General features: G+C 39.7%; 1 protein-coding gene across 8 annotated transcripts in view; it reads left to right on the forward strand.

Moving 5' to 3' along the window:
- The window catches only part of ptprub (protein tyrosine phosphatase receptor type Ub), a 187,797-nt gene extending 176,857 nt beyond the window's left edge, over window positions 1–10,940 (forward strand). For all 8 annotated transcript variants that reach the window (XM_053232649.1, XM_053232719.1, XM_053232782.1 and 5 more), the window contains 5 exons: window positions 903–1,217; window positions 2,747–2,872; window positions 5,633–5,790; window positions 6,451–6,586; window positions 6,810–10,940. In XM_053232649.1, coding sequence (XP_053088624.1) covers window positions 903–1,217; window positions 2,747–2,872; window positions 5,633–5,790; window positions 6,451–6,586; window positions 6,810–6,872 — 798 coding nt within the window. In that variant the 3' untranslated portion in view covers window positions 6,873–10,940. The remainder of the gene's footprint in view (window positions 1–902; window positions 1,218–2,746; window positions 2,873–5,632; window positions 5,791–6,450; window positions 6,587–6,809) is intronic.
- The last annotated feature ends 2,621 nt before the right edge of the window (window positions 10,941–13,561 follow it).

A 13,561-nucleotide genomic window follows, 5' to 3' on the forward strand; every position in this document is an offset into this window, starting at 1 on the left:
GATGGCAGGGTGTTGTACGTGCTTCATGATCCAGTAACGCTATCTCTCTGCCACTCACACTGGCATCTTCTGCTTCACTCTGTATCTGTGTACATGTTTTGCTGTGCAGGTGAATTTTTCATTACATAGGTTTTCTATTTATATTTTCTTTATGTATTTACACTATTCATTAGAGTAGAGTGTTGCTTTCTCCACATCAACAGCAGGCAGGAATTTGCACACAGACCCTAGGTAAGCAGTGTTCCCATTTTAGTGGTGCTTTTTCTGATGAAATCATAACGTTCCTATTCATTATGTATGAAGCTGGCCTGATTTCCAGTTTTTGTTCAATAATTTCAGCTGTGCTGTTTACGAGTGTAGTGAGATGCTTTTTAAAGTCAAATCAGAAAGCTGCAGTTAGCGTGAGGCCCCATCTGCAGAGGCCAGATGCACGATGCCGCTTGTGTGAAGTGTAAATCAACCTAATCGCCCCAATGGCAATGAGCTGCTCTCATCCCCTCTGTATTGCTGCTTTTCACATCAAGGTTGTGCTTTCTTTTTCATTTTCATTTCTTTCTCCACCCTTGTTGTCTGTTAGCTCTTAGGCTGTGTGTTTCCCCATGTGCATGTGTAGCCATCTTCATTATTCCTCTCCACATTTTATCATCACTGCCATTCCTCCTCATCTGTGTACTTTCCTCTCCCAGACAAATAAATCATTTATTTCCAAATCTCTGCCATCTATAAAAAAAAAAAATTTAAAAATCCCTTGGTTTGAATAACACAAATTCACAAACTTGTCAGTCAAAGATGAAATGAAGCCATGAACAAATAATGAAGTGAATTCATACAGAGTCAGAGAGTCCAATATACTGTACCTGTGCAGTTGATGTGAGTGCTTGTGTGTGTGTGTCCTCCTGCAGACGCTGAACTCTGTGACGCCTCACCTGGATGTGGAGGAGTGCAGCATCGCACTGTTACCACGGAACCGTGAGAGGAATCGCAGCATGGATGTTTTGCCACCAGACCGTGCTCTGGCTTTCCTGGTTACCACAGAGGGTGAGAGTAACAACTACATCAATGCTGCTCTCACTGACAGCTTCCATCGGCCAGCAGCTTTCATTGTGACACCCCATCCTCTGCCTGGCACAACCACCGACTTCTGGAGGCTGGTGTTTGACTATGGATGCACCTCCATCGTCATGCTCAACCAGCTCAACCAGTCAAACTCAGCCTGGGTGAGTTCCTCTGAGCAGCAAGCAGCAGGGGCATTAGGCTCCATGCAAGGTTCTCAAAGTCGGCTAAGACTCGATTCCTTGTGAATTCCAGCCTGTAAGGAGTCACTCCTCCCTCTCACTTTCTCTACTTTTGTATTTATTTAGTTTTAATGTAGCTATTTATTAATCATATATCTTTTAAATGTTCTAATGTTTTGAACGCTATATCCTTTGCCATTTATTCTTTTACTGACATCAATTCTTTAACTGTTTTATCAGTTATTTTGTAAAGCACTTTCAACTACATATTTATATAGCACCTTTTGCAAAAAATTAGTATTATTATTATTATTGTAGTTGTTATTATTGTAGATGTATTAATACATCATGGTTCCCTGCTCTCACAATTCCCATGGTGATCAACAACATATGCTCATGTTTTTGTTTTCTGTTATAGCTCTGTTTCCGCCCCTGTCCTCTCACTGCTTTGTTACCCAGTTGTGTTCACCTGTTCTGTGTTAGTCCATGATTAGCATGATGGGTAAACCCTGTTGTGTCAGCGGATCGTCACAATGTCTTATTGTGCTTTTGTATCACTAAGTCTGATAAAGAGCCTACTAAGTTTAGGCACTTGTGTCCTGTCTCTCACCACATGCTACATAATGAAGTGCAAAGCCAATTGGTGGAGTCTTTAAGACCTTCTGTTCTCATCTAACTAAAATGTTGTTAGGGTTTTTTTTTTCTCCTGCTCCAGATGGAGTTTTGCTTAGTTTGCTCTAATTGCAAGAGTCTTAGCAAGCTCACTCACTCCATTGTCTTCTAGTCTTGATGTGTGTTCTTACTGAGCCATTTGCGTTGTCATTCAGTCTCCCATTTACTTCATTTTACACTTGAGTGGATTAAGGCTTGTAGCTCTTACTTTTTTCCCCTCATCTCTTTTTTTTTTTTTTTTTTTTAACTGTATCTCATTCTCTCTTTCTCTTTGTCCGACTTTATTTTTGCCTCTAATTCACACTCTTCTTTTTCTTTGGCTAAGTTTCCCCCTTGCTCAGTTCTTTACCCTCTGTATCATTCTTTCTTCATCCCTCTCTCTCTCTGCAGTCCTTTTGTATTAATAGCTGCTTCTTTGGTTGCCAGTCTCACAACTCAGTGTTCAGTCTCTGAAGACAGTAATCCGTGTATTATCTCTCTTTCCACTCTGTCATCTCATTACGACCTGTCTACCCCTCCTCTCTTTCTCCCTCTCTCATTCACTGTGTCTCATTAGACTGCAAGCCCTGCAGGCATTTGAATACTGTTTCAACTGCTTAGTGTACTATTTACTGTCCAGATGCTTCTGAAATTTCTTCTGCAACTTGTATGTGTTGCTGTTTCTCTCTTTCTGTTCTGTTCTCAACCTGAGATATGACTCTAAAGCATTTTGCTTGAGTGGCACTTGACCTTCAAAAAAATAATTCCTCTCTACAAACAGATTCCAGACACTTATCAAAATTTGTTTTGTTTTGTATCCTCTTTTATTCTTTCTGTCTCTTCTTTCCCTTTCTCTCTAGCCTTGTGTGCAGTATTGGCCCGAGCCTGGTCTCCAGCAGTATGGCCCCATGCAGGTCGAGTTTCTCTCCATGTCTGCTGATGAAGATATCATCACGCGTCTGTTCCGGGTTACAAATGTCTCACGGGTAAGTCTCAAACTATAGACACTCTACACACATGCTTATGCAATTGTCAGCATTATGCAGCTTTTTTAAAAACTCCCCTATGGTGTTAAAAGGGGCTTGTTCTTTATGAGACTTCATGAAAATAACTATTCTAATATGAAAAGAAGACATTTCCCTCATCAGTAGTTCTATTATTTTTCTTTGCATTATAAAGAACTATGCAAACAAGACTGTATTTCAGAGTGCTTGATAAGCTGTGGCAGTGGCACAGTATTAAAGTGTGCTCAGATCTCTTCAGTTTGCTTTTTTATACAAATAAGATAAAATGGGAGAAGAACTTCAGCATGTTTGCTTCAACCTGTGCTACATGGTGATGTAATCAATCAAATATAATGTTACATAAGACATAAATGATCTCTGAACTTTCCACTTGAGAAAATATTGATTAATGTTACAATTGCATGAAAATTAACAATTCATTAGTCAATAATCATACGGTGATTACCCACAGATATTATTTCATATTTACCTTGGGAAACATTCCTACAATGGCTATAATAAGTTCGAAATAAACATATTTCATGCCTAACATGAGCCACGCAGAAGGAAGCTGAGGTTTTGTAAGCCAGCATGAAATCCACAAAAGGTCAAACTTTTCAATTTGCCCCAGCTCATCACTGTTTTCCCAGGGGCACATCCACCATGTGGGAGTGTATTGTAGATATTCTTTCTGCGTTTCCTGCCTGAAGTGTTCGTAAACCATACCGTTTGACATGACTCTCATCACAGACAAAATAAACAGTGTTCGATAGTGAGCAAGCGTGCATGTACGGTATGTACGTGTCAGGAAGATGTTAGTTGAAAGGCGTGGTGAGAATCCTTGTGTGTGTGTTTTGTAGGAGGTGGGATATGGGATAGGTCAGGCAGGAGTTCTCCATGACTGTCAGAGCCTTTCTGACTGTCTGAATGACAAGCTGCAGATTAGCGACACACCTTGTCATGTGACACAGTATATCTGTCATCCTCTACACTTCCACACATCGTACAAGTCCCACTAGCTTAAAGACAGACCACTACTCAGCCTCTGAGGGCCAGATGTACAAGGCTGTTTGTGTCTGTTTTTCAGGCCTAATTAGGCCACATTTTACACAGTAAAACTTGCTTGTTATGTACAAAACTGGTGTACAAGACTAAATGCACAGTTTTTGTGCCAATCACTCAGAAACAATGCAAAGTGGGCTTCTTTTCCTCATACATATGCATTTATGGGAGGGTTGCACTGAAAGTGGAATGTCAGCACAAAAATAGGTGGAGAAATCAAGTGCAGTTGATTTACATATTCCGTTCAAAGTACTAAGTCTTGGAAAATTAGCAGTAAACAATTTTGCCTATTTTATCCTCTTCTCAAAGCTAGCTGGAAATGTTGCTAAATGCCATGTATGTTCCTCACATCAGTAGGTCTAGGAACATTGTTGCTAGGTGCATGGTTTGCCATTGATACTTTTGAACTGCCAACATGGATTTTTTTTATTCTAGTAAACACAATTTATTTATGACAAAATGTGTTATAATACGACACTATTTCAGTCAAACTGTGTGTTATAATCCTGCTTCTCCATTGGAAGTAATTGTGCACCCCTGATCATAGCACATACATCATAAAATCAGACATCAAATTTCTCACAACTGACAGAAATTTTGCACACTAAACAGGATTATTTGACATTGCTAATTTTCAAATGTTACAGAACCCGCATTCAACCACATTAAAAATGGAATACAGTCTTAATTACACATTTTTTATAAAAAGTAGATTATTCTGTACAAAGCTGTCATTAGCCTGTCAGCTGTATTAATTCTCAACACACAGATTACTGGTTCTGAAACAAGAATCTTCATTTATTAACAGATTTTTTTTCTTCCCTACTGAACTTGCATTTCCTTTAAGGTCCCGAGCTTTTTGATGACTCTGTGGTTGACCATTTCGAGCATTTCACAGTGGCTTTTAAACTGCAATTTGCACCACTCACAGAGTGCACTCAGTAAATGGTCCTAGGTGCAGTACGCGTCATGAGCAACAGCCATAGAAAATTGAATGCTAATGTCAGACATATTACAAATGAACCACACTGAGTCACGGTCTTGCTCTGCACCTACTCAAGTACATACATCTGAACCTGAGTCACACCTCTTGCTTTTATTTCTTTCCTCATAGAAAAGCCGTAGACAAAAATTGCTGAACAAATAGGTACTTTCATTGTAACTATACCCTTAAAGGCACAAAGGCAGTGTTTTAGGCATTAAAATGTACCTAAAATGAAGGTACATTCACCTGGTGACTAAGCATACTGACACACCCACAGGACAGACAGTTTTTACACATACCTAACTAATGTATACATGTGTGAAGCTAATAGGAACTTCCACTTTTGTTACAAAACTGCTGAAACTGTTTTTCCATCAGCTCATTGAGCGTTAGTCACTGTGTCCGTGTCAATGGGCTAGGTTTCCTGTGGTAGGCTCTTGGGGTGCCACAGGTCTAGATATTAATATCTCTTGTGTTTTGGGGCAGAGGACTGAGTAAATCAGAGCTTGTGTGTCTTTCTCCGGTGCTGTTCTTCCCTATAGACTCATTCATCACAACTCGGACCCTGCTGACTCTGCATTTCCAAGAGCTGAACATGGGGAATAGCTCTGGGCTTCTATATACATACTCATAAACAGACTCACAAATTTATAAGGGAAGATGTATTACAGCCCATTTCTCTTGTCTATGCTTAGCTACAGGAAGGTCATCTGGTGGTGTGCCAGTTCCAGTTCCTGCGCTGGTCAGCATATCGTGATGTTCCTGACTCCAAGAAGGCCTTCCTTAACCTGCTCGCCCATGTGCAGAAGTGGCAAAGAGAATGTGGCGATGGGCGCACTGTGGTCCACTGCCTGTGAGTAACACACGAGGGGACACACAGGCTTTGCTGTGAATATAGCTTCTACTTTTCAACTGTAGTGGAAATAGCTAGTCAACAATTCTTGAATAAATATCAGTTACTAAAACACACACAGTTATGATCATAAAACATCAAACAGAAATTCCTTCCACATACACACATGCAGTCAAAGTACTCACATATGCATACAAGCAAATGTCCCTGGGGAGAAAGAGATGTTTGCGCCTACAGGCATGTGCTGCTTTTCAGCCTTAGCCCAGAAAAGCACATCATTCAGAGTTGTCACACAGCGTTATTCCCTGCTAGCAGGGGGAAAGAGATTATGGAGATGAAATCAATTATGTTCTAATACGGAATACAGTAGCCTCCCTCAGCAGTGTATCCAGAGCTGCCAAGACTCTGACTGCAATTGATTACACCATCATCACCTCATCTGTCTACAACCGCACCTCCACTCTCCTCCACTAGCCTACTGAATGCTGTTTGTTCAGGACATTTTGGATAGGAAAAAGGATATTGGCAGTCACTGATTGAACGCATATCTCAGTGCACATGTACATGTTATTATGCTTACTGTGCGTTCTTGTGTAATCATACACTGCATGTATATCTGTATGGTTTACATGTGCTGTATGTTTTTGTTGGTGTGTACAGTAATGGAGGTGGGCGTAGTGGCACATTTTGTGCATGTACTATTCTGATGGAGATGATCCAGTACCAGAACATGGTGGATGTCTTCTATGCCGCTAAAACACTGCGAAATGCCAAACCCAACATGGTGGAGTCACTGGTAGGTGACAAAAACTGTGAGACTGAGCAAGCTCAGCAGAATTCTTAATCTCCATCAACTTTTACCTGGTTAAATGAGAGCAAATATGTTTGATTCACTTATCCTCAGGTTAGGGAAAATGAAAAAAGCAAGATAAAATATTAGATTTTTCTTTTACCAGATTTACTGTTATTTGCAGCACTACACTGACTCATCAATATTTTTGTGTGTGTGACTCCCCTAGGAGCAGTACCGCTTCTGTTATGACCTGGTGATGGAATATTTGGAGTGCATGGACCTCAGATAGCAACATATCTCAACTATCCTCTAAATTCAGAGGAGGACTGCTGGCAGATTCACTTTCTCTATTCTCTCCATCTCTGAGCTCTATTTCCATCTCTCTACCTTTCCCTTTTGTCAGCTTGCTCACATCAAAATTCTTACCTGGGAGGGGAAGAGCAAAAAATAAACATGTGAGCAGAAGCTTTCGCCTTTTCGCCCGGAATGTTTAGATGTGGTGGACCATCCATGTCCTAGTTGTTTGTGGTTTAGTGTTGTTTTGTCAGCATCTTTTCCCCTCCTGTTCTCCCCTGAGCTGTGAGCAATCCATTCAAAATAACTCAAAGCCAGCTCTGATAGTGAGCGCGAGTGTGTCTTGACTTCATTTCCTGAGAGTGTGACCTGTGTTCTGTACTGTGCTGGGAATGCTCAAAGACAGAAAGTGTCCCTAGTTGGCTGGGCTGAGGAAACAAAAGAGATGTGTTCTTATGTGCAGTACACTAGAGTGAGACATCTGAGCCATGGTCTGTAAGATCAAGAAGGGCCACACACACACACTCTCTCTTTTACCTGAACATTGAATCTGCAGCCAGCTCTTCATTAATTCAGTTGACAGTGCATTACTATGGCTGCATTTTCGCTAAAGAACCTTGGACATCCATTTTATAATAAGGTGTCTGGACTGCATTATACAATCCTAATATTGTACCTAGTTGAACTGTCTACAAGTGGACCAATAAGAATGCATCATATTGGTCCATGAGTACACAAAGACAGAGTCTATTATTTCCTACAATGCAAAATTCAATGTCACTGACTGAGCTGTCATAAATTTGATGGCTTTAATATCCTGCACTGGCTCAATTTTTCTTTTGCTTTTCTCACTTGTACATAGATTTAACGTCTGCAGATGTTCTGTTTGACGTCAAAGGAGCTAATCCATCTAATTTATGCAGACGGAGTGCATTAATGGTCAGTGTCATCAGACAAAAGGTGGTTTACAGGTTGACCCTGACATATGCCCTCAAATAGCTGAACAAGAGAAGCACTAATGGAGATTTACAGTTGAGTTCAGAGGCTGCAACAAGGGCAAACCTAAACTGGAAAGACAGGGGTGGAATGATGCATGGGAAGTCAACCAGTGCCAACTTCTAACCATTTATCTTCACTCTGACATGTATTTGTCAGTTGGTTACTGTTTAGCAGTTTTGTGGCCCTTTGGCTAAATGTGGCTGTCTAAGTGTTTAACTGATGCAGCGTCCTGGACTTACGATATGTTAAAATATCCCTTTTAATTTGCACTTTCAGCAGTTGACCCTGGTGACCCACTTCACCATACATCTATACATGTGTACATGTGTGTACGGAACAAATGCATTAAATATCCCAAAATGACAAGTCATCAGTATTCTCATCTAATCAGTCTGTATACAAGTATTAATTTTCTAATAATTATTTCCAACTGAATATTTCCTAAAATTTCAAACAGTCAATAAAATAAATGTATAATATTCTTCAATTTATGATTTACTGCTTATATGGTAATGAGAGGAGCATTTCTTAGTTGCCTACCCAGTAAATAAGCCATGCTAATGTAGTCATTGCCAATCATTAGCCAGTCACTGTGCACAAGTATCACATGACTCTTATAGTCTAGAAATAGTACCGTCATTAACTCTCAATTAAATCTCAATGAGACTCTCACTGGGTCAGTGTATTTTAGGAAGGTCAGTTTAAAAAAATCAAAAAATCCCTTCTCGAAAATCTATTTTAGTCTGACCAGTTACTAGCTGCCTAGACCCAAGCCAAGCTAGTGAAACTCATAGGCCATCTTTGCCAGCTGATAAGTTATTTCAGCTTCTTTATTTACTTGTTTAATTAAGTTGATCATTAAATGTTTGAGATTTTCTAATCGCCTTACTGTTGAGTAATTTTCTTTAAATAACGATGTAGTATTAGTAGTGGTGACTCAAACTGTTTCCTTCCTAACAGCACTTACCATCTGGCAAAGATGGTGTCCCAGTTTGACCAGCTTGATTCTGTGTTTCGGCAACTGGTAGCTTCTTAGACCAAGCTGGATTTTTCAGCAGGAATGTGGCAGAATAAAACTCTTAAATCATACAGCCAAATGTCTGTATCTACATGAAGTGTACTGCGTTATTATTGCCATGGAATATCAACAAGCTGTAGTTCAACAGTTGTTCTTGCAAAATAATGTAATTTGCAAAAATGGAATAGGAACAGTATCTAAAACGTGCATAATTGCAGTTTTGCAGTGCATTTTTAATCACTGCTTAATCCCTCAGCATTAATAAAGTGCAGAATTAATGTGCTTTCACCCTGATTGTGTGCAAACTGCAGAGCAACAGCTGAAGCCAAATCCATCTGAACTGGAATAGCTTGGCCACTGCTCATAACTATATGAAGTCTAGTGCTGTGTTTTAATATTATAATACTACATATATGTACAGGCTTTGTACAGCATCCCAGTTTGTTCTATCTACATATGGGTGTAGAGCTTGTTAGTAATCCCACAACATTTTATCATGTCATTTTTGACTTGGTTTGTGAATATTTCTGAAAACATTCGAAGCATCTTAAAATTATATTGGCATTAATGAGAGCATGGGGTAATTTAGACACTGTCAGATTCAATCCAAATCAGTAGGATGCTGAACACTGACACTTTCATTTGCTCTATTCTGCATTAACCATCAAGATCAGATTCTAACAGATGGATAAGTTTGTACATGTCTGTCTCATTATCCTAAAAGTGGTAAGGAGAGTAATAAATGTTGTGTGAGTTAAATAGGAAATAGATACATGATTAAAGATGCTGGAATCAATAAAATAGCAAAAGTCAGAAGTTGAACATATAGGGAGTAGTAAATGATAAATGAACAAGTAATATAAATTTAGTTTTAATTTATTTTACTGATTGACTGTTAGGAAATAATCAGATTACTCTAATATTCATTAATTCTAATATTCAATTATGTAGCCTAGTACAATATCCATACTGTATAATGATTGATTTGGTCCACATACATTTCCATAACATACAACCCAGTTTCATCTGGAAGAATACTTGCACACACCTCTCAAATAAAGCTCTAACTGCAGAGCTGCTAAAAATGTCATATAGGAGATTCATCAGGTTAAATGCCAAAAAACCCACACACAAGATTTTAGTGCACCTGCTTTGCCATTTTTATAGCTGTGTGTATGTCATCCCAGATGTTGGGCTTCTGAGGTGACGGAGTGACGGTATCTCTAGCCAATGGCATCCAGCACAGTCCAAAATTTCAAGCCAGCAAGCTGGTTTAGAGAGTCAAGGGAATCCACTGAATGGTCTGACAGATGGAACAGTTTATAATAGGAAAGAGTTATTGAGGGCTCATCCAGAGAATTTCAATATCCTGTATTTTCTTTTACGACCCTGAACTTTGTGAGAAAGTGCCTGGACCCTCATATTGGAAATGAAGAGTACGTGTACATATGGATGTATATTTGTTAATGTGAATAGTATGTGAATAAACCAATACGTGCTTGGCCACATTTAAAAGTAAATGCTAAAAAAGTTGAATGTATTGTACTGTATATTACCTTTTGATTCATTAATGTGCCAGCAAATGATATGATGCATCTATCGCCTGCTGTGGAGATCAAACAAGAGCCACCTAAAGCTCCTCCATGAAGCCCACCTGTAGTCATCCCAGACAACATAACACTGAATTCTTTCATTCTGTCTCTCATACAGTATTAGAGACATATTTGCCATTTCATTTGTTCTTTTGTACAGCATGTTGTTCAATGGTCCAGTGTGCTTATTCAGACAGCGTGGAAAAACAGTGGACTTTTGCCATCAAGTCTGATATGGAAACAGCTTTTGGGCAGTTTCTTCCATGTTGTTATGATTATTTTTCTTCTTTTTGTAAGTGTTTGTGTATGGTGCTGAATGGACTGAAAAGAATATTGTGTTTTTGACCATGTATTTGTGGGTTTGCAAAGGGACATGGAACCAGATTTGAGCTTTGAGGGTTGGATTGGGTTTTTCTGTCTTTAAAAGAAGATGAATAAAAGGTTCTACAATGTACTCATGTAATTGATGGTTTTATATTTTTTAATAGCTGTAATTTATGATGATATTTGACACAAATAATAATCACAGCTTTTGGCATCACTGTTTAGTTCAATGACAGACACTGTGCCAAATAAATATTGCCTCTCATGTCAGACCCATGCATGGAAAGAAACAGTGGGTGAGGGCTGTGCTTGTGTTAGGAATATGCCCATGACCTAGAACAAGACCTTCTGTATTAGATCTTCAGATTTCTGCAACAAGGCTGTCACTTTCCCTTTCTTCATTTCTCCCCTTCATTTTTTTTATCTTCTCTCCACCTTTCCACTATTCCTCCTCTGTTGTGGCTGCCAGCCATACCACACTGCAGATTTCCTCCAGTAATCCGTAGCCATTGTGTGTCTGAATAATTAAGCAGACCCGCAAAGTGATCCAGTGTTTAAGGAGAACAACTTGGCCGATTAATTAGAGATCAAGACTCCCTCTGTCAGCTTCCTCTAACACTACCAGAGCACAAGTCTCCCCATTTACTTGTGTCCTATAAAGGACTTAAAGGTCTTATTTGACCATCCTTTGATCCAACTCTCGGGTTCTGAATCTTTTTAGAGCCTTGAAGTACCAAAGCCAGTAATGTGGTATTGTAGTTTGTTTATTCACATGTGAATTAATCTGGGAAATTGTGGCACTTTGATGTGAAAATGTGTGTGACTGCCAAAAAATGAACAGGGAAAAAACATTAGTATTCTGCCATATGCATCATTTGATTCTCTGGTAAGTTTAGAGATGCAGTTTCATGCATGTGAAAATTAATGATTGCAATAAATAAAACCAGGAATGAGCTGTAGAGGGTATAAGCCCTCCGTGTGAGGAATTAGAAGTCTGATAGCAATCCATTCCTGATGACATTGTGACACATGAGATCAGCAGGCAGCCTCCTTCTACTCCTCCTTTTTTTTTTTGCTCTTTTAGACTCCCTGCTAATCAGCATTTGCAGATCCTAATCTTTCACCTTGGAGAGGTCGTAGCCATTGGCTCCCATCTTTCATCCTGTCTCTGCTTTCATGCAGCTATTCTTAAACCCTCTTCTTACTAGCAAACTTCTGTCACTATTCTGAAGAGTAAATGTATCCATGCAAGGCAAATGTGTATGTGTAGGCAACATGCTGAATATGTGCACATACTGTTCCAACACACACATGCACATGCACTGAGCAAACCCTGTGGTGTTCAGGAGATCTGTGTAGCCGCTGGTGCATGGAGCAGGTGGAAGTTTTTTTGGCGCTACGGTTCGATGCACAGTAAAGCAGAGAAGCCAGATGGCAGGATGTTCCCGTGCAGGTTGTCAGTTCCACAGCTGCCCAAATGCACCTCTTATCTGGACCGTGTGTGTGCGTGGGCTGTGGAGACATGCTGTTCCGGCCTGCACAAAGCTGAGGTGCTGATAGTGCCATGTAGTGGACACGTGAATGAATTCCTTTCCATCTTTCTTCTTTTCATTTATCAGTTTTTCCTCCCGACCTGTTACAGAGAAATGGTTCATTGTGAGAGCTTTAGACCTGGACCATCTGTTTCTGCTTGCTTTATCCGGTAAAGATATGCTTGACTCACATGATGCTTTGCAGGCTTTTACTGCATGCATATAAAACTGCTTGGAAGAGGTTTCCTGGAAAGTGTTTGTTGTGCAGTTAGAAGGCCTTCCTGGCAAATGTAGCATGCCAAGGTGATTATTTCCAGGTGCCCCAGACTGTCAGTAAAGTGACAAGATAATTAAATGTCAAGGTTTAAAGCTTTCACAGTTCAAGTTCTGCAAAACAAATGTGTATGGAATTTGCTGAAACACTGGCTAAAGAACAAATTTTTGAAGACATTTGGCACGATTCTATATCTTTGTTTTCATATTTTACTCCATTGTTTATAGTATGACGTACAAGATAAGAAGCTGACTTGAGAGAATTATTGTCAGTATAATGGATATACACTCAGTGAATACTTTATTAGGAACACTATACTAACACTGGGTAGGACCTCCCTTTGCTCTCAAAACAAAGTCTCATTTCTTTGTAGCATAAATTCCACAAGATGTTGGAAACATTTCCTTGAGATTCTGTTCCATGTTGATATGATTGTATCACACAGTTCCTGCAGATTTTTCAGATGCTCTTTCATGCTGTGAATCTCCTGCTGTACCACATCCCAAAGGTCTTCTATTGGATTCATATCCGGTGACTGGGAAAGCCACTGAAGAACACTGAACTCATTGTCATGTTCATGAAACCAATTTGAGATGACTTTTGCTTTGTGACATGGTGCATTATCATGCTGGAAGTAGCCATTAGAAGATGTGTAAATTGTGGCCAGGAAGGGATGCACATGATCAGCAACAATACTCAAATTGTGGTCTTCTGCTGTTATAGCCCATCCACCTCAAGCTTTGACATGTTGTGCATTCTGAGATGCTTTTCTGCTCAACACAGTTGTACAGAGTGATTATCTGAGTTACTCTAGCCTTTCTGTCAGCTTGAACCAGTCTGACCATTCTCCATTGACCTCTCATCAACAAGGCATTTCCATCTGCAGAACTGCTGTTCCCTGGATGTTTTTTCTTTCTTGCACCATTCCAAGGAAACTCTAGAGAC

Source organism: Pangasianodon hypophthalmus, chromosome 1 (assembly GCF_027358585.1).
Source record: "Pangasianodon hypophthalmus isolate fPanHyp1 chromosome 1, fPanHyp1.pri, whole genome shotgun sequence".
In the NCBI taxonomy this organism is placed as follows: Eukaryota; Metazoa; Chordata; class Actinopteri; order Siluriformes; family Pangasiidae; genus Pangasianodon; species Pangasianodon hypophthalmus.